At 37.5% G+C, this 22083-nt stretch overlaps 1 protein-coding gene across 2 annotated transcripts; it reads right to left on the bottom strand.

Moving 5' to 3' along the window:
• Positions 1-2004: 2004 nt before the first annotated feature.
• MANEA (mannosidase endo-alpha) lies at positions 2005-21254 on the bottom strand. Of its 2 annotated transcripts, XM_068937824.1 has the most exons (6): positions 21052-21254; positions 20387-20511; positions 15770-16362; positions 12100-12209; positions 9042-9118; positions 2005-8325 (listed from the first exon to the last, which is right to left on the bottom strand). In XM_068937824.1, the coding sequence occupies exons 3-6, from the start codon at positions 16317-16319 to the stop codon at positions 7689-7691; spliced, it is 1374 nt and encodes a 457-aa protein (XP_068793925.1). In that variant the 5' UTR covers positions 16320-16362; positions 20387-20511; positions 21052-21254; the 3' UTR covers positions 2005-7688. The 2 variants fall into 2 exon arrangements, with proteins under 2 accessions (XP_068793925.1, XP_068793924.1); XM_068937823.1 differs by lacking the exon at positions 20387-20511 and having other exon boundaries at positions 21052-21244.
• Positions 21255-22083: the final 829 nt, after the last annotated feature.

Raw genomic sequence — 22083 nt, 5'->3', positions numbered from 1 at the left:
TTGTTCAATATATTCATCCATGACCTGGATGAAGGCACAGAGTGCACCCTCAGCAAGTTTGCTGATGATACTAAACTGGGAGGAGAGGCTAACACACCAGAAGACTGTGCTGCCATTCAGAGGGACCTGGACAGGCTGGAGAGGTGGGCGGAGAGGAACCTCATGAAGTTCAACAAAGGCAAGTGCAAGGTCCTGCACCTAGGCAGGAATAATTCCATGCACCAGTACAGGTTGAGGTTTGACCTGCTGGAAAGTAGCTCTGCCGAGAAGGACCTGGGAGTGCTGGTGGACAACAAGTTAAGCATGAGCCAGCAGTGTGCCCTTGTGAACAAGAAGGCCAATGGTCTCCTGTTTTGCATTAGGCAGAGTGTTGGCAGCAGGTGGAGGGAGGTGATCCTGCCCCTCTCCTCAGCCCTGCTGAGGCCTCACCTGGAGTATTGTGTCCAGTTGTGGGCTCCCCAGGACAAGAGAGACATGGCACTCCTGGAGAGAGTCCAGCGGAGGGCTACCAAGATGATTAGAGGGCTAGAGCACCTCTCCTATGAAGAAAGACTGCAGGAGCTGGGCCTGTTCATGCTGGACAAGAGAAGATTGAGAGGTGATCTCATTAACGTTTACAAGTATCTGAGGGGGGAGTGTCAAGAGGATGAGGCCAGCCTCTTCTCCGTGGTGCCCAGCAACAGGACAAGAGGCAACGGGCAGAAACTGAACCACAGGAAGTTCCATCTGAACCTGAGAAAAAACTTCTTCACTGTGAGGGTGACAGAGCACTGGAACAGGTTGCCCAGAGAGGTAGTGGAGTCTCCTTCCCTGGAGATATTCAAAACCCGCCTGGATGTGATCCTGGGCAATACGCTCTAGAGGACCCTGCCTGAGCAGGGAGGTTGGACTAGATGATCTCCAGAGGTCCCTTCCAACCTAAACGATTCTGTGATTCTATGTTTTTATTGTACTGTCTCCTGTAGCTACACTCCTGGAAAAATATATATATGAAGACAGTTCTTCCTTGCATTTCACACACAGAATTTACTGAATGTACAGTTACATATTGTATAAAATGTGATCATAGGAGTTAAATAAAAAGATAGAAACTCATTTCATAGTTACTCTAATTCTTTTCAGTGTAGATTTCATTTAGATTAAATGACATGAAACACCTTAGCAGATGATTTTATCAACAGAAGTACTTCACAGTCCCCTACTAAAGCATCAATTACACAGCAAGGTATTTACATAAATTCAAATTTCAAGTACATTTTGTGTTGATTACTTTTTGCATTTCCTGAGACACATGCATTGCATTTTATTTTTAAACTACACAAAATCATTTGTTTTGTATAGCAAAATATTCTACCTTAACTACAGTGGTAAGTCACTTATATGACAGACAAAACTTGAAAAGGTGAAATTAAACATTTTAAAATACCATGATTCATATATAGAAATATATAGTAATATATGTTCAGATTAATTTTACCCTCTTTCTTACCAAGTTTACTGGGAATAACAAAACATTTTTCAAACAGTAAGGGGATAATTTCACACAATTCTTTTGCCAACTTATGTAAAGGGGCAACCCTTACATTCTTGATAGTTGTTACCTTCTAATCGTATATAATGCTCTTCAGGTAGAAAACCTATTACTTGGACAGATTCCTAGCATTTATTTGTAAACCTCTGTTTTAAGACTAATAATGCATGTGCCCACCCACCTTAAACTCTGGTGAACTTCAGTTTTACTTTGTCAAAAAAAAAAGTAGTAATTAAACATGCAAAGATATCTGTGCATTATGCACAAGTGAACTCGCTTAGTAGCCTAACTAGATATAATACAAATAGGCCTAAAACTTCAGCAGTCTTGCCTGTTTAAAAAAAAAAAAATATTGTGATGGGCCTGTTGTTTTCAGTCTTATTCAATTCTATACCCATATTGTGATAGAAAAGTAGAAATTCACTTTCTAAACTCACACTGTCCAAAAAGCATTATCACACATTCCATTTAAATCACTTTTTTAGCATTCATTTATTGTTCAGGAAGTTACTGAATACATAAGCAACTAGTTTTTTTTGTTAACATAACTGGAAGTTAGAAACACTGCTTACCAAAAAAATAAGTGCAGACTAGGTTCTCTTACTTTCAATACAAGGATATAATACTTTAAAAGAATGACTTTATATGCATGTATACACACATTTATTTTTATACGTGCATGCAAGTAAACGCAGCTCTGTTGCGGCCAGGCAGGGTATTAAAGCAACTCAGACGTATTTTATTTATACATGTTCAATACACAAAGATATGCCATCCATTCACAATAAAAATCATACCTGTACAAATTCAATACTGAAACAGACTCTTCTGCAGTACCAATAATTTTGTAGATTCTCTTTACCAAGAGAAAACAATTATGAAGTCTTAGAATCACTTAAACTTTATACAATATTTAGCATTTTGGTCAAAAGTAACAGATGACAAGGAAAGGAATGAAATACCAACATCATTTTCTCAAGTAGAAGGACCAGGACCAATATTATAGTACACCTCAAAGACTGGCAGAGACATTTTTAGATTACATTCAGTGGTTTATAATTTGTCTGTAAATAGTTAGTTTTCTGTTTAGGTACACAAGATTCACAAAAAAGCCATAAAATACAGCATGTCTTTGTCCATGTGCACAGAGATATATTGTCCTACCCACAACACAGTCCTGCAAACACTAACCCCTGTAAAAAATTTTCAAGAGACCCAGGAGCCCTACGCAAAATATGTGAATTCAAATAATGTAGAGTATACATAATTTCATAATAAAAATGGGTTCACCGAGGTCCCTTCTGCTTAAACAGCATGTTAAGAGACAAATCATTGGCACCTCAAAAGGAAGGCATCAGACAAATGTGATTAACACCAGTACAGAAACTACATTCACCATAAACTACCATTTGCCACAGAAGTAACAACAGCACAGGCTCTTTCGCTTGAAATAAAATTCAGTACAAGTTTATAGATGTGAGAAACATGCACTACCACATAGGATTTAATATAAATTTTGATTTCAGAGAAGATGAATTAAGCTTCAGTTCGGAGATAGCCCACAGAACTAAAACAGTTTACCTGTGCGCAATTGACAGAACCAGAAGTGAACCTATAAAGAGTCGTTTAAAAAGCAAGTTCTCTCACCACAGACTTGCTACTTGTCTAAGAGATCATTTCCCCAGTATGCCTGGGCATACTCAGGCAGCAGAATGAAATCAGTAATTTCAGGTATTTCTATATGGGCAATGATATAGCATAACATGATCTCTATTTAAACTTTCCATAGCGTTTCTTGCCTAATCTGTATAAATGTAGTATATAATTAACAGTAAAGTATTATGACAGGATGAGTCAACTGCAGTTAATTAGCATAAAGATATTAATAGTAATCATTACAGTATTTTTTAAATTAGTTAGGAAAAAAATAGGGATGCAAAGCCAAGAGTGAACTGAGATAGGATCTAGATATTCCCTTAGATTCCATTTGAGATTTGAACACATGACATTCTTCCCTCTCTCCTGATTTTGGTTGCACAGTGGAGGTTCTCTTTTTTCTTCTTTTTTTTTTTTATTTAAAATAAAAACAAACTATAAAGCTTGGTGCAATCACCTCCTAAATCCATTCAATTTTTTTTTTTACCCTATCTATCCACTCATAACAGAGAATCTTATTTTCTTTGCATTTTTGCAATTCTTTACTCATATGTTTTTAATTACATTTCCAACAAACTATTATGACTGTAGCCAGTAGTCCGTAAGTGAAACTTTATCCTCTAAAACGTGAAGTAGCACAAATATTTACTCTAAGTATAAAGAAAGCCCTGGGTGAGGAGGTGGGGTAGCTCTGGTGGCTGCTATTCCACCAGCTCTCTAGAGGATCCTCAAATTAAATTCTAAACTGAAATAATTTTCTCAGGTTGCCTTTTTAGATTGTGAAAAATACTAAGCACTTTAGAATACAGTAAAGTGCTCAGCAGTGATCACCTTCTAGGCACTTAATTTTAATTCGTTTCAGCAGAAATTCAGTAAATTATTCTAAAAATCCCATTAGATGCCTATGTCATAGTCCATACCATTTTATGGCAAGGGTTAAAACATACCTTTATCACAATTATACAAGTCTTTGCAAGTAATAAAGATCTATTACACAGTTAACATAAATCATACTTTAAATAAAGAAAAATCACCTATGTTGTACAAAATTGCACAATAGATTTCAAATGTTTCTATAATCAGCAAAACAAGAAGCAACTGTAATCTTCACAAACAGAAGACACTGTCACAGGGGAAGTAAGGAGCTGAAAGCTGAGTGCAAAGTTGTCAAGACTAGTAAACAGTTCAGGCAACTACACTGAGAAAAGCCTGGCAGATGACAAAAATTTAAGTAGGAAAAAAAATAGAGAGATTTGTCCTTTCAAAATGTTTGAATTCAGAATAATCATTAATATATGCTTTCCTAGATACTCAAAAAATCTAGATCATCCCCTTACATTTAAAATAAAGGAGTTCTCTGAACTGTAAATGAATACAACATGCTATAAAAACATATTATATATAGCTATTTAGGGGATTTATACTAAAAATGAATAAATCAGTTTCCTTAACTAAGGGATAGAGTGGTTAACCTGGAAGGGGTAAAAGTCTAACAAGTGCTTCATGCGTTTCAGCCATAATTGGGTGACTGTGGTAAGTTACACCCATATCTACTTCAATTTATCCAGCTGAGTGTTAAGTAAAACAAAATAAGTATTAGCAGACATTTCAGAAAAGCACTTTGACATATTCAGAAACACAGTATGAAAAAGCAAAAAATTATGAAGAGATATAAGACCACAATAACTCTAGAGGTGCATTTCAACAAGCCCGGTTATGTATCTGTCAGCCAATCTATGCATTTCTGAGGCAGATGATGTGACACCTGATCTCTTTAATAACTGCACAGAAATGACAGAATCAAACTAAGAATAAGTGAAAGATACATAAACAAACCTTCTTCATGTTAGAAAGACTCTAAAAATATTTGTAGTAACTTGTTTAGATTTATTAGGAATGACACAGGTTTTGGAAAAAAATACTTTTTTTGTTTGTTTTTTTTTTTTTACCCACAAGTCCCCATATTCACGTTACCACTTCATGGACAGACTACTGTGAGTATTTGAGTAAACAGTGCAAGTAATTACCTTGAGTAATTACTGTGGGTAATGAGTAAACAGTCCTGCTGAAATCAACAGAACAGTTGGACAGTTCCAGCTACACCACAGAAACAGTATTAGCATAAAAACGTACAGGCACACAAAACCAAGGAAAATAATTTTGCTAGATTAAATGCTGCAAATGGACAAAGCCTTGCAATCCCTCTAGTCTGAAGTTCGGGACTTGTTCTATGAAATCCTACAGGAATGCGTTTTTTGGCATTTTCTGAAGAGTCATATCCACGTGACTTGATGTCTTTAAGGTCCACTAAGAGAAACAGCCAATAGCCACTTAAAACATTTGAAAACTGAGACTTCTCAGGTATGGAAGAGTACTGGAAAGGAGTCTCATGAAAAGCAGCAGTGGAAAAAGTGAATACTTTCCAGGCGGAAATCACTTCTTTCTTTTCCAGCCATGCCACAGGCGGTATTGGTGAGGAGTTTCTCTGAATGGTACTGTGATTTTGGTATCTACAGTCCTTGAATACTGGAACAACTATATGAAAAATAAAAATCTCAGATTTCAAATTAGTTATGAGTGAATGTTTCTGTTATTACTGAACTACATTGCTACTAAATCGCAAAAGAAAAAGCATATCCTAAAATTTTATTAATTTTAAGTTTTCAGCAGCTCTTTGGAACTGAATCAGGAAGGATTTGGAACCGGACAAAGCAACGATGTATTTATGAAGGAGAAATCATGTTTAACCAACCCAATAGCCTTCTAAGAAGAGATGACTCGTTCGGTGGATAAGAGGAAGAGGAACAGATATTGTTAACCTTGACTTTACTAAGGCTTTTGACACTGTCTCCCATAACATCTCATAAACAAGCTGATAGTGCAGGCTAGATAAGTAGCCAGCGAGGTGGATTGAAAACCTGACTGAACTGCCAGAGTCAGAGGCTGTGATCAGGGGCACAAAGTCAGTCAAAGGCCAGTCACTAGTTGTGTCCGGCATGGGTCAATATTGCGGCCAAGACTGTTTAACATCTTCATTGACGGCCTGGATGATGACCGAATGCACCCTCAGCAAGTTTGCAGATGATACAAACCTAGGAGGACTGGCTGATACACGAGATGGTTGTGCTGTTAGGCACAGGGACCTGGACAGGCTGGAGAAACAGCCAGAGAGGAAGCTCATTAAGTTCAATAAGGGAAAGTGCAGAGTCCTGTACCTGGGGAGAAATAACCCCAGGTACCAGTGCATGCTGGGAGCCAAACAGCTGGAGAGCAGCTCTGCAGAGAAAGACCTAGGGGCCCTGATAGACGAGCTGAACACGGACCAGCAATGTGCCCTTGCAGGCAAAGGCAGCCAATGGCATCCTGCTCTGTATTATGGAAATAGTTGCCAGCAGGTCCAAAGAGGTGATCCCTCCCCTCTACTCGGCACTGGTCCAGTTCTGGGCTCCTCAATACAAGACAGACACTGACCTGCTGGAACAAGTCCAGCAAAGGGCTACAAAGACAATTAAAGGACTAGAGCATTGCTTGTATGAGAAGAAGCTGAGAGAGCTGGGACTCTTTAGCCTGGAAAAGAAAAAGGCTCAGGGGAAGATCTTATCAATAGGCATAAATACCTGATGGGAGTGTCTAAAGAGCCTAGGGCCAAAACTCTTCTCAGTGATGGCCAGTGACAGGACAGGAGGCAGCAGGCACAGACTGAAGCACAGGAAATTCCACTTCAACATAAGAAAATACTTCTTTGCTGTGGTTGAACATTGGAACAGGTTTCCTGGAGAAGTTGTGCAGTCCTCACCCTTGGAGATATTTGAAACACAACTGGACATGGTCTTGGGCAGCCTGCTCTAGATGACCCTGCGTAAGCAGGGGAGGTGGACCAGATGATCTCCAGGGGTTCCTTCCAACCTCAGCTATTGTGCAATTCTGTTAAATCTTTCAAATATACTTTTCTTCTTTTAAACAAAACTATTGAAGTCATACCACATAAACCACTTCAGTGTTTTTAACCGCAAATTTCCATGTATCAATATCTCTCTACGCACAAGGCACAGAAAGTAGACACGGATTATTCCATGCACTACAGGCATGTATCCTGCAAGAAGCTATCAAGACAAAATTTAGCTCATAGCATTACTTTGAATAGATACACAACTATATGAATAAAGGAAGTAAACATTACTACGCCAAGTTTTTCTACTTCAGTCATGTACGAGTTATGCAATGCAGATGATCTGTAAGCTCAGCTTGCAAGCAATGAATCAAAAGAACCAAACAAGCATTTCCCTGAATATTCTCAAACATCCAATAAGTTGGAAATGTCAATATTGCTCATTAATTTTTTAATCCTCAATATGAAAATTTCAGTAGTAATGCATATACATTCAAGCAATAAAACAATTTGAACAGATTTATAAGAGAAGACATTTAGTAATATACTTTTCAGCTCAACTCCTGCCTTAATACATTTGATGTGTTAAGAAAGAACTGCAGTAGCAATAGCTCACATAAGCCACTGTTCTTTTTCTTTTCTATACTTCTCAGACCACTTCTGAGTGAGCTCTAAGTAAACATTTGGTTTATGGGGTTTATAATCAAGGTAAACTATCTGTCCAGTCCGTTTGGGGACAGCTTTTTCAATCTGTGTTCCTTCATGCCACTCATTAAAAGATGTGATAGAAATAATTTCTGGTCTCACCAAAAGGGCTGCACTAAAGGCAGTCTCATAGTACTTTCCATTGACACGATTACGAGTGTTGTGGTTGTTCCACGGTCGGATACTGGTATCAATATATCCTGGACCCACACTTGGAATAAACATTAAGTTGTTACTATCACAGAAGGCTTTTAAACTTGCCCAATTATGATGAGATGAGCCATAAGAGAAGCCATTGGTGGCAAAATACGTGTAAATTCCATCAAAGCCACTTCTGTGAATGTCATGCTTATGCCTTTCTTCCACTAGAAGTGCAATGAATAATCCATCATATGGAGTATTTCGAATAGTCTGGGATCCAGAAACAGTTAGCAGATTTCCCCAAATCTCAGGAATTGTTACGTAAGAGTCATAAACATAAAACATGGGAAGAAATCTGCCAGTGCTGGTCTTATACCTGTAAAAGGCTGGATGGTCTCCATATCTACAAAGCAAACAAGTACTGTTAAGTATTAAGACCAAATTTACCAGTGGTAAAATACTGTTTCAAAGCATGGATCAAGGATTCTTAAGAATTAATTTAAAAAGACAGCGCATATGCTTCAATAAACAGCAATTCACACCCATTTTTAATCCAACATAGGGTAAAGTATTAAATAAATCAAAGAGCCTTTACACTACTAGAAGTTAGTAATTTAGTGACAGACTGTGTTACAGGTATTTCTTTCTCTCAAAGGCAATTCTCTTATTCAGTATGAAACAAAAAAACAACCTAAGTAGCACTGATAAACAGAACAACTAGCAGCTGTACAAGATTTGTTAAGCCGAATTAAAATCATTAGAGGTCAACACATTACAGCTGTAGCTGCTAGTCTGTGACTATAAAAACTCATTCTTAACTTAAATATCTTAGAGCTTAGCACTTCCACTGTTTACTTTGAGGTATCATGGCTTACACGACACTTGTAAGAGTTGAGAGCAATTTACATTTGAGTGTTTACATAAAGGTCATGCTTCGATAATTAAAAACAGGCTTTGCTTTGGAGTTTTGTACCATTCCAATATGCACAAAGTTTCTTCAAATTTTCCCTCAGTCTCAGTTAACATTTTTATATATTCTTCAAGGCTTTAGATAATATATAAGAATTATCTAAATCAGCACGTAACCATACCCAGAGGAAACATTTTGAAAGCACTCACTTGTCAATGATGTATTTGACATTGTTGTACATACTGCGATCATCTCTATCTTTATAGGGTTCAATATGAAAAGTGACCTGAAAAATGAAAATGTAGTAAGAGCAAAATGAACCTTAAATATCACGGAACACATCGGCACTGGTTATTATATGAATCTAATATCAGTCATTATTAATGCTTTATAAAGAGGAACTATTAAACATTTTCTTCAACCTAGCTCGAGAATAATCTAGGACTGATTCAACCTCTGGACTACTGAGATTGGTAGCTTCAGCTCTGTGAAAGTCAGTAACAGAATGTATTTAGTTTTTTATAGTAATACAAAATACTGCCTCTCTTCTCCCTAGGTCAGAATAAGCAGCATGCTTAACAAATCTTAGGAACTACAGCAGATATCAAAACCTAAAATAAACAAAGATTACCTATTCGCATGTCAAAAAGACTAAATATTAAAATATTTCATCAGTTAATTTCGAAACAACGTATTACAGCTGTTATAAGTAATAATTATTCAAGGAAAGTTTTCAATGTGAAAAGTGGATTTTAAGACATGGGATATGAAAACTTTAATTTAGAATTTGAGACACATCAACAGCAACAAACACTTGGGACTACATCTAATATATTGTATGGCTGCTGCTCTGAACTTCAAGTTTGAGGCCGAATAAGTTATTTATCCTATATTCCTGAACTCATTTCAAAGTAAAAATCCTATTGATTTCAACTATTCTATTAAAGGGAACATTTTGGAGCCACTTGACTTATCACATAAAGTAGATTTAAAAAAGCTTTAGGGAACATATTCAGAGTTTGGCTTCATATTTTTCAAGTATATTAGCTCAAATTTGAAAGTTTGATCATTTTCTACTGAACTGTTGGAGTATAGAGTATACATTGGTATCTTTCTGCTGATCTCAAACCATTTTTAAGCATATATTTTAATATAACACAAGAAAACACTGCATGGTTATGTGAAAAAAAAAAATCACCTTCCCTTCAATCCCTTCTCTTAAAATTTAGATTCATAACAATACCTCACAGACATCACGAAAGTTAGAAAAGCAGACTTTCAAAGAAAAAACCCTAACAGCACCAGATAAGAAAGAAAAAAGCCTAACAGCATAATCAGCTTTCTTGCTATAGGCAATAAGAAAAACTGCCATTAAGTCTGAGGTTCATTTTCTTATTATTCTTCTACCTTTAACGTAAGGTTGCAGTTGATAAGATACCTACAACTTGGTTTTCTCCAACAAGTCAGTCACCTGTTGTGCTGACTTTTTTCTCTTGCATAGCCAATCTGCCTTTTGTCCTTTTCCTTCTATAGACTTGAAGACAGATGACCAAGCTTTTGACTTCCAACTTTAATTTTATCCCTTTATCCAGACTTTCAGCACTTGGAGAAAATCAAATATCATCTAGCCAATAGAACAGAAAGTTTTTCTAGAACTTCCTCTTCTTTAAATCTGACTGTTGTAGTACTTTCGCTGTACCTTAGAAACTATTCATTTCTCTAACGTGCCTGTCTCAGACAAGAAGCGTTCTTTGCATTTTACGGATGCAAAGAACACGGCACAAAGAGAAAATAGAGAAGTCTATGCAGAGGGACTAAAGAGAACCAGATATTTTGCATCTCACTATACGCATTTTACTAACTCTTATTCCACCATCATTCGTAACTCTTCTGGAACGCTTCCAAAAGAGATGTCATTAACGTGACAGGTACAGTTCTATTTTTCTCAATTTTTGAGAGAAAAGTACGCAGTTTTATTTTAGCAATTTCGCAGAAGTGTCACAGTAACAGGTTGTAAAATATTATGCCCACATTACGAACATGGTATTTGGTACTTTACTTCTTCCATGAATGAGCAAAACTTCTACTGAAAGGCAGAAAGGCCTAACATAGTTCGTAATTCTTGTGCCTTCGCCACATAAGTATTCTTCTTTCTTCTTCTGCATAACTGAAATGTAGCTCAGGAAAAGATCACATTAATTCTGTCCACATCGAATTATATTTAAGCTATATTTAACCTATATCAACTCTTTAAAATATTCTGAAATAATCTATTCTCAAGATCATTCCTGAAGAGAAAAATCACTGCATTCCCATTGTATTAGCATAAACATTGATCTGTTTTGGGAAAGAAGGGGGAAAAAGAGGAATTCATCTTACTGAATGCTGAAGAATATGTGAATAAACTGATCGTACTGAAAGAGTTTTGCAGGCAGTTGTCATAATACTAATCAGATAAAACATACTTCTAAGAAATAGTGGGTATTTGCTTGCTCGGTAGGCTTTGTCTAGTGGGGTGAAAAGGTGTGCCAACTAAAAAAATTATAGTTAAGGTAGAACTTGAAATAGTTATATATATATATATTTTTTTTTTTTATGTGAAACTAAGAAGTGGCCATGTCACTTGAACATAAAATGAGTTTTAAGATTTTGAAATAGTATTAGTATTGATATAAACGAAAAAGTAACACTGCTGTTTGGTTTAGTATCATGGGCAAGTGGTCTAGTGAGTTCTTATGCACAGAAGATCAACAGTATATGATCACTAAATTTTAAAATAACTAAAAAATTCCAAGAACAGCTTCAAGAGTGAAATGAAGAACAAAAATCCACAAAATAGCATTTAACATAGGCTGTGTCAATAATAAGTTAAACATTCAGCATTAACTTGCTAATAACTCATATATTCCTCAACTCCCAGAACTCATTAAAAAATAAGCTGCATAACTTAGTGTTTCCTAAAAAGAAAAGGGAAAAAAAAAAAAAAACTTAGATGCTGTAAGCCTTAGATTTGAACGAAAACAGAAAAACAGAGATTACTGTATTTACTCTAGTTACAAGGATATGTTACCTAGATCTTACCAAAATCCAGTGTAGCTCAAGGGCATATAAACCTCCTCCTAAAACGAGCCCAAAAGTGCAGTGCAATGAGATAGACACAGAGTCACCCTTACATCATCAGCCTCCCTGCTCTACGCCATGAGTAGAATGCAGTAAACTGCTAAAGTTTACTTTCTTTAGTAATCATGCATCTTTAAAATACTTTACCTTTAGATTGTATTTGTGTGCAAAATCCAAAATTACAGGCACCAAATCATCAGTTGGTTCTCCATTTTCATCAGCCATACCTGGTGGGTACCATGAGAGCGCTATTACACCTGAGAATACAAAACAAGTTCCAAAATATTATTTCATGTAAACATATGCAGCTCATTTATCATGACTTATAATTAAAAAATGACATAAAGAAATACATAATGTAAATGAGAGCTTCAAATGACTTTAATTATGCAATCCCAATATTCTCAGAGCAGATTTTCAACATCTCTACCTTTTTTCCTTAATAAAATAAATTGGTGGTAGGAGCATCTGTCAAGGAAACAGATCTGCACTCACTGTCCCAAGACTAAAACTTGTTCCCTCCCACTTTTCAGTAAGGCATCCTAACCTTCAGGTTGTAACAAGAGGAGCATGCTCCTAAACAAGGGATTATAGATATGCTTCAGTATGGGCAGAAAACACCCAGATTACATAGGGTCAAGACAGTACTCAAGCAATGAGGGCTATACATGTGTCTGTACTATTATTTTCTGAAACTTTACTCTCTGCTATATTGCTGTATTATACCTCATGGTCTACTATAAAACAACTATTTGGTACTAGAAGCAGCAACTAACCCCACGCTTTTCCTTCTAGCTAAAAGCAGCCCCTATGCTGTGATCCACACTTGCAGTTAAATTCATATATATATAAAGCTCAAGTAACCCTCAATAACCTAAAGAAATTAGAATCTAAGAATCTAAGTTCCTATCAAATAAGATGAAAATAAATACAATGCCCACGTGTTATAAGTTTTCCTGATGCTCTCCATGAAAGAAAAGAACACATACCTCTTCAGAAGGTCTACAACTTTTCCTTCTAAAATAAAACTGTCAGATAAGTAAGTAAGAATTTGAAGGTGTGTAATTAAAATGACATAAATGTCAGGAAGAAGATAAATAAAAAAAAATCCATGAAACACTGATGTAGGAATATTTTTCAACAATGTTATTTCAGAAACAGAGAAGTTAGTATGATTGTATACTTAAATTTTTACCTAGGTAAAAGCAAAGACAGAAGTAGGTCACAGAGACAGGGCAGTATACACTCTTTTTAAAAAAGTCCACCCACTCTAATATCATTTCTGACTAACAAGCTCTATAGAAGCCAACCCAAATTATGAGAATGCATAAATTAGAATGCACAATCAGCTTCCGATGTCCAGAGAGATTTGAGCTCACTATACTGAGGGGAGGTTAGTTCAATTACCTGCAACATATTCTCTGCTCATTTTATTACAGAAAGAATCATAGCTACGCAGTAGATAAACTATCACAAGAGACAGTCTGCTGGTAGAAAAGAAAATTACAATAATTTACTGCATTTAACCATGTTGTTTTTGTACTTAACACAAGAGGGAGGGACAAAATTCAAATTAATAAGATGTAAAGAACAAGTAGAGCTGCAGCAATAAAAATCAGGTTATCCTCTTCCAAATATGTGGAATATATCGCCTGTCAAGACTCTTCATAACTTCTATACTATTAGGAAATGGAATGGAGGGAAGGCTAATTCACATTTTTTATTGGTCCTTCCCCAAGACAACAACCATCACATATGTTCTTCTCTGTGGTAAAATATAACGGAGACTTCAGGACTTCAGGAATTCTTTAAATTCCTTAAAGAATTAAGGAACAGACTAGGTGAAACAAACATACAAACAAACCATCCACACCACAACGTAGTGTAATTTGTCATTCAAGACAAATGAGTAACTTCAAAGTGGAGTACCACCAGAATAGGGTAGTGAAGGAAAACGAGCCTCACCAGGAACTAAGGAATTTGAGGAATAACGGATGAATATAATGTATTTTAAAACTAGGAAAGTTAAAGAAGGAAAGAGTTATAAAATACAAGAATATAAGGAAGCACTGGATGAAAGGCTCCTGCTTCTCCAGTTTCTCATATGCCTTTGATCATTACACAGTAAGAATCACTTACGCTTTTCTCCTTTCAGGAGGTCCTTGATAAAGTCTCTCAAAAGAGGCTAGAAAAAAATTATTTTTGATAGAATGCAGAATACTGTCACGGTTTAGAAACCAGGTAAGAGACAAAAAGAATGAACAGAACTGTTAATTGTCAACTTCACAATTGTCAACTTCACAATACACCGAAAATGAACAAAGTATACTTCAAATAGCGTGTCAATTTCCTGTAAGAATTAGTAATTTTTTCCCCCCTTCAGATCATTAATGTTGGTCAAATCCAAAAGTCAAAATGGTTAACAGAAAAAAAAAATCCACTTTTGTAATATACTTATGAATATTTGTCAAAAGTATGCTACAGAAAGTATGAACTCACTCATATCGCTGAGTTTTAAGGGAACAGTAACAACCTCAGGTACTAAAAAAACTTAATCTTCATAGCTTTTTTCCTAGTATTCTGCATCTTTCTACCACCAGCTCAGGTTTATTAGGCAATTGTATTAACTGTACCAGAAATGTCACAGACTCTTCAAAAGGTGCAAATGTACTCGCCGCTTTCATCACACTGTCATGTATTATTTTCCGATTTAGACAGCACTAGAAATGGGCCTAAGGGCAACTAACACCTCAGACTTTTTTGCCAGGTTTCCGACTGTGGCTGATGTTCCTATTCTTAATAGTGGATTTATCCTATTACTGACAAGTTCGAGAAATTCTCAATTTTTGATTGAAACCATATTCAAAATTGAGGTTAGGCTGAGGAAAAAAACCAGGAAGCAAACATTACATAAATAAACACTACTAATGGGAATATAACAGTTACATCAGTCCTTAGTTCTCACCTTGAACGATGCCGTTAAGGGCTGGTCATGCTGTTCCAAGTATAGTCACCGAAGCAGTTCAAAGTTAAAACAGGTAGTCTTAGAATATAAGTTCTTAGTTCTAATGGTTTAAGTATGATGGACATAGAAAGGGCCATAAAAGCCAACAACAATAATGAATGACAGCAAAAATATGTTAAATATTCTTATTTATATATGCCACCTCATTTAAGTAAGGGAATATCAAATTATATTTAAATAAAGAGGTTAGCTGTTAACAAGTTAGCCACACAAACTATTCTACCTGAGTTCAAGAAGGTCAAAATTAGATATTTATATAGCTAATGAGAACACCCAGCAATACATTGGATAAAATATAAGTTGTATAAAAGCTATAATCTTATATGCTTTTTGAGGCAAGAATTGCTAAATAATTGTTACACAACAGATCTCTGGGGAAGAAAAAAAGCGTTCCTGTTTGAACTGACTCTTCTATAAGCATGCTAATATGGTTTATTGAAACCTATTCTTAAAACTTAAGTATTCATCTTCAAAGACAAAATACACAGACAAAAAATACACTCTATCAATGGCTTCCATATTTTCTTCATATGTTATCAATGCTCACAGTAAGTTATGAAACACATGAATCTAAAGGATTAGAAATACAGTTCACAGTTTCTGTGCTGTAACGCTCATCAGAAGCAGCTTCGAAGGTCTAGGCTTCAGTTAGTGGTTAAACCTCAGAAATACAAAGACACTTGTTTCAGACATTGCCAGAATTACATAGAAAAGTGAAAGAATTAGTTCTGTTCACTCAAACATTTAAGACTGGGTAAAAGAACAACATGCTAAAACGTTAACATTTATTACCAATTGAAGCTGAACGCATTTGCTTCATGTGGGCTTCTATGACAGAAGGGTCTTTGGAACTGTAAGATCCAAGTTCAGGATAAAAGTTGGCCCCAATGTCCTCAGGGGGATTATGCCTTCCTTTTGGATAATTGTTTGCAATTTTGGGATCCCAGTGTGGCAACAATGGATGGTTCCAGTGAATATATTTACCATCAAACTGAGGATTCCCAAACCAACTGTAATAGAATACATGAAAGTTATAATTAGGAGAAGATAACTCTTCTTCCAGCTTGTTTATAGGAGGCATAGACGCTTTCACAGTATGGGCTGCGCTACTATGCAAATTACTGATGTGCATTACAGTATCTCCTTGAAGCCTATTTAGTGAATTCTGCTTATTTTCTAAGAGCACTGTCCGCTGACGAAGCTCAGGCAACAGACCAAGTCCAAATGGATCCCCAAAACCAGCTCTGTCAGGTCTGAGAGTCTTCAAAGCCATCATTATGGAGCAAATAAATAAAATAAAAAGCACCAAAATGATGCATGTTCTTCTGCGAAATCTTGCCATGATGTCATAGTTCAGAATCCAAACGGAAGGATTTTGGCCACAACTGATCAAAAGATAAATATTTTAAAGTCAGATTTCTTATTACCTAATTCAATGGTATGAAATGCTTCATAAGGTTTTTACATAACAGAAATATGACAACAGTTATGTGACATTTACACATTGATTGCATAGCTAATACCCATTTTCTAAAGACTAAGTGGGGAAAAAGGAACAAAAACTTCTGCATTTGAGAATATATGTTAGAGACTGAAGTTCTACTACTGATGGATCACATTTTATATGATATCTTACTTTTAAGCTTTTGTTGTTTTCTGTACACTATTAAATTCCATGAGATAGAAATTCCAGTTATATTATTTTAAAACTACTGTACTTTAACAAGTTTGATAAAAATAGCACAGAAAATAATTAGAACAAACAAGCAGCGACCATGAAAGATGCATAATGCAGAAAACCAAGAGTAAAGGATAAAATGAGATGTAACAAAAGTATAGTTTATGTTCAGAACACAGGTTCATTTAATAACCTATTTATTGGCTTTGGAAAACCACTTCAGTTAACTGATTACTTGACTAAATAGTTGATAGATTAACTTTAAAAGTTCTGCTGCCTATCTTTAGTCAGCCCTGATATTCATCTGACTTTCACTTTTTTCCACTCATACACTAAAACAGCAAAACCTAGTTAAACTCAAAATCAAAAAAAAAAAACAACAAAAAAACTATTAGCTTTTACTTTGTTAGAGAGCTGAATCAGCTGAATGAGTATCACAGCACTAATGCAAACAAGTGAGTTAGCAACACGGTGCTAAAGGAAAATGAAATTGCTCATTCTGCCCAACTGTGTTGTGAAACGTACACACTCTTAGCTACTGTCAGGGCAAATGATTTTATAACGTTTATGCCATAGTACTTCACATTATTTAAGATGTTTTTATTAGCAGATTTCACAGCACTTTAGAATCACCTCAAATTACAGTAGAGTTCTTTTTATATAGCTCATAATTCCTCACAAGACCTTAAAATTTTGTCCAAGAGAGTATTTGGAGTTCAGATCTCCTCCAAATCATTCTTCTTCTAATAATTACAAATATTAAACGTACTTCTATTTTTCCTGACTGCTCAAGCCTTTTTTTCTAATCTGTCATGCATTTTTTTCTAGGTATTTAACTCAATTGCAAATTAGAGAAATTTTTACTTTTCTATAGTTTTTTTTTTTTTTAAAGGAAACAACATTATTCACCTAGTTAAATGTATAAGTGTATTTCAGATTTCCTTAAGTGCATTTGAAGAATGAAAAATTTCACTTTTGAAGAACTCCTATTTGTATAATTCACTATTCAGTGTTCTTCAAATTTAACCAATGTTATTGGTCTTCAGTAAACACTATGCAGAAGCAATTTCTCACTGGCAAACCTGTAATTTTTACTTTATCTCCCCTGTAAAGAAATTTCATAACCTTAGTGATTATGGTCTATAATTAGAGTGTTCAGAAAAAGTCTTTCATCTGTGCTCTCCTATCCTATATTGGAAAAACTGTTCCTCCTTGTTCTTTGCTTGATATATCAATGATCAGATTCCTTTTCTATTGCATCAAGATTTCACTATTATAAGGTGCTTTTTTTGAAACAACAGGAAATTGATCCCAGTATTCCATGCTCTTATTTCAATAAAGATTTTTCCAATGGCATATTTAACATAAAAATACATTAAAAAGCAAGCAGTAGATACACTAGTTCTAAATCCATTGGCAATCTTCAGTTTCGAAGATAAAAAATTGACTGGCATCAGGACAGAACCTGGTCTACCACACCATATTATGAACCTCTAGAATCCTCATATCAAAGGGCAACATCAAAGTATAAAATTTCTAAAACAAAGAAGTGATATCTATGTTGAATGCTTGTATGGTTTTCTGCACCATCACAGTCTCACTAATGAGGTAATTCAGCTCTGGCATGGATACTTATACTGAAAAGCTGCACTCAAGAGCTACAGGTTTGCCATCCTTGCATTATGTCATTCAATCTTGTTCAGAGCTGGTATTTAGAGACAGCAACACACAAATCATGCTCATCACCGCTAGTGCCATAGCAGAATCATAATGTCAGGGAAAGAGACTGAGTAAACCTGCTATACAAAAAAAAACTAACTGAAGTATGTCTGTCCTTGGGTATAAGTCACCGTGCAGTTGGATCTAAAATCAGTTCTCATCTTCATTAGGAATGAGGTGGCTTGAATTGCTTCAGCTTTATGCAGGTTAAGAGCTCACACACAGTTACTCAGACTCATACCATGAGTGGTTAACTAGTAGTAGCTTTTGGATCCTAACCCAAGTTTGTCAGCCACTGTTGGTGTACCAGCAATTAAGCCAAAAATTGTGCATGTTAATATGTCAAGCTCTTTCTCTTGGCTTGGGAACTCATTTTAAGTGAGTAACAACAACAAAAATCTGTAACAGGTCAAGAATAAAGAACCATTTGGTTTAAATTACCATAACATAAAAGAATATCCCTATCGCTTTTCCCAAAATAAGGATGTTAATTTGGTCAGAGAGAAGAAGCAGTTTAATTACTCCAGATCATTTTGGAGTATCCAGATATCCAGTACTCCATACCATTTTTCAAGTTTCAGCTCATTCCTATGGGGTTTTTTTTAAAAGTATCATTGATCCCACAGGGAAAATATGCAATGAGAAGGAAGTATTTCCAGATAAAATAAGTGCATTTGCTTGAGTAAGAACCAGCAAATACTGTATATTTCTTTGTTATACTGCTATATAAATAATAGGCCTATATAAATAGGCCAAATGAAAGCACAACGCAACAGCAAGCTCTGAAAATCCCACTTTCTTGACCCTTTGTGAGGTAAGGGTAAGGTCATCCAAAAGTCACTAGAGCTGGTAACCCATGGCAGGTATCAAAGCTTTTCAGCTAAGATTTTGGAGCTCAGCTTCAACTAAGATCTCCCAACTGGAAGAACTCGAAAACTCTGAAGTGACTGACACAATCCAGACAGAGCTGAAGCTTCCGGGCCTTCAAAGTCCTTAGGGTTTGGAAAACCTGCTATCCTTGACCCTGAGCTGTGCTCTGGGCCTGCAATGCAGCTATGCTCCTAAAAAAACCTGTTTCTAAGTGACTGAGCAGGTGAGATTTAGTAAACACCTTAGGGGATGATTAGAGTCTCTCCTGACTACTAGATTTACGTAACACATTCTGGTCTGGAAAACATAAATAATAAAAAGCAACACAGCCAGGGTGCCTCTTCCTTGGGAGAACCTTGGGAGTTTTTCTAGTACTATACCAACTAGGAAACTTTTCAAAACCGTATGTCAATATAGAAAAAGTCTCTTCTATAGACTTTAAAAGAAGTCCTTGGAAATCATTAAATATAAAAGAAGATATTATATAAAGAAAGCAGACATTTCCTAACTATGTCTATAAAAAAAAAAAATTCCAAGCATTTCCAGTAATATAAAGTCTCTTTTTGATCTACTCAACTTGGAAAGAGGTACTTGCCATCTGAGAATTTTAACACGGACAATTTCATACTATAAAAAAATACAGAACGTTGTTTTTTGCTAAATTAATTTGAATTCAAGAAAGAAAGTAGTAAGAAAGAAAAAGACGTATCTTGCTTTTGTTTTAAACATGATAACATAGTTTTCAGTACGAACTTTAACAACATGACTATTCTCATCAAGTTCTAAGTGAAATCAGTTGAACATACGTAATACTAAAATCAGAGTTAATATTGTGCTTTGGTTATACAGTAGAGAACCATAATCTCCTAACTTCAGTGTTTTAAAAGACAACTACAATTTTCAAGTAAAATTTTAATCAGAAATATTTCCAGTTTAGACAGTGAGTTTTCCCACTTATTTGCCTAGCTTTTTCACACTGCTAGGAGTGCTAAAACTTTTCTTTTAAATCAGTAAAATGACTGTGTCACCAGTATCAAGAAGATTCAAGAACAACTGCAATATGCTATTAATTTTAATATGTAAGAGCATTTGATTTCAGCATGCCAGAATTCCGTTGCTTGAAGGGACATCTGAATACGCACCTAACTTCGAGCACTTTGCAACCATGAGAAAAAGCAAACTGCCCACTGCTTCTTCATCTGGCTCTAGGTATGGACCAGCATCGCAGGGGGTGGGGAGGGGGGCTCAGGGCCTCCGAAACAGGTGGCTGTGGAGGAAAACCATTTAAGAACAGTTCAAAGCAATGAGGAAAGGGCACCGGCAGCTTTCTGCGTGGCTCCCCTTCCCCAAGGGCGCCACCACACCACCAGCGTTCACTTTCCCAAGCACCTGAGTCTTCGGCGAAGCACCCACCTCCCACCAGATGCAAGGCACCTGCTACGGATGAGGGGCACGGTGACCGGCCTCAGCCAGAGCGGGGCAGGGGAGGCCGGGGAAGCCCCCGGCCCCTCCGACCACCGCTCGGCCCCAGCCGTCACCCCGAGCTGCGCCATCCCGGTCGCGCGGCCCCCCCCCCCCCCCCCCCGGCCGCGGGCGCGCGGGACGCCCCCACCAACGGCTACGGCTAAGGCGGGGGGGGGGGGGAAAAGACGGGGGGGAAGCCCGGCCGCCTTCTCTGCGCCTCCCCCGCACACACGCCTCACGGCCGGCCTCAGCGCCCCCCCGGGGGCGGAGGGGGTCCCGGCACCCCGCGAAGGGCCGGCGCGCAGTCAGGGCGGGTGCTGTACGCACTGCTGCCGCTACTCACCCGTCCGAGGCGGGGGCGCTACCTGCCGGCTTGAGTGCCGGCGGCGGGGAGGAGTTAGGCTGAGTGGCAGCGCCCCGGCTGCGCTAGGGAGGGAAAGAGGGAGAGAGAGCGGCAGGGGCGGGTGGTGGAAGGCCGGGACCTTGCAGGGGGGCTCCGCTGCGCCCGGCCGAGCTTTCCCCGTGCGCATGCTCGCGGGCGTGCGCATGCGCAGCGGCAGGGCTGTGGGCGTGCGGGCCCGCGTCGTGCCCGGGCTGCGGAGCCGCTGCCCTCAGGGCGGTCCCGCCTTCGTACAAAATGGCGGCGGGGGTTATAGCAGCTTCCCGCCCGCTGCCCCTCGCCCCAAGGCCTTACTGAGGGCGCTGCGGTGTTGGGATACGGACGTGCCGCCCTAGGGCCGCATATATCTCCTTAACGGCGTGGGGGGAGCAGGGCAACGATTAATTTCGTAGTCGAGGTAGCAGGTGATTCCCAGTTAATGCTGCATTAGAGCCACGTTGTTGATACACAGGGCTTTGGTGGTTTGACGGTCCGCCAAGTGCGCCGTTGTGAGGCCTCAGTGTGGGTTATATAACGTTTACATAGAGGAAGGCAAGCTTTTGGACCTATCAAAAGCAGTATTTCTCAAAAACAAAAGAGTTGGCAGTTTAGACCGGAATCCTATCTTTTCATAAAACTTACTGTTACTTTTCAGTGGATAGCTGGATGCCCACTGTGTATCTTTGAATTTTTTTTTTTTTTTTGGTGAGGAAAGGAAGCAAATACCTGTGTATTAGACCTTGAGTTTTGAAATCACCTGTTTTGCTCAAAAAAACTGAACATGTTTTAAAATTCTTTCCTGGATCAATGCTTTTTTTTTTTTTCCTCCAATTAGAGAAGCACATATTCCGTGGTGATGGCTAGTTAAAGCCTTTGGATTAAATCTGTCAGCAAGGGACCATACTGTGTTACAGGACGTCACCTCCAGCAATGTAAATTACGTTCTACAGTGGAGTAAGGCATTTGTATTGCATTGGGGAGCTCCGTGGCTTGGTA

This window comes from Struthio camelus, chromosome 3 (assembly GCF_040807025.1).
Source record: "Struthio camelus isolate bStrCam1 chromosome 3, bStrCam1.hap1, whole genome shotgun sequence".
NCBI classification, from domain to species: domain Eukaryota; kingdom Metazoa; phylum Chordata; class Aves; order Struthioniformes; family Struthionidae; genus Struthio; species Struthio camelus.
Note: the sequence above shows the minus strand (reverse complement) of the source record. Positions and strands in the feature narration are given on the sequence as shown.

Bases quoted from the DNA above. Each gene is read 5' to 3' on its own strand.
- MANEA (XM_068937824.1), bottom strand. From the start codon at position 16,319: ATGGCAAGATTTCGCAGAAGAACATGCATCATTTTGGTGCTTTTTATT. The intron at 9,119-12,099 runs GTAAAGTATTTT...TTCATTTTTCAG, and splicing joins CACACAAATACAATCTAAAG to GTCACTTTTCATATTGAACC. The intron at 8,326-9,041 runs GTGAGTGCTTTC...TTTGCTTTGTAG, and splicing joins GTCAAATACATCATTGACAA to ATATGGAGACCATCCAGCCT.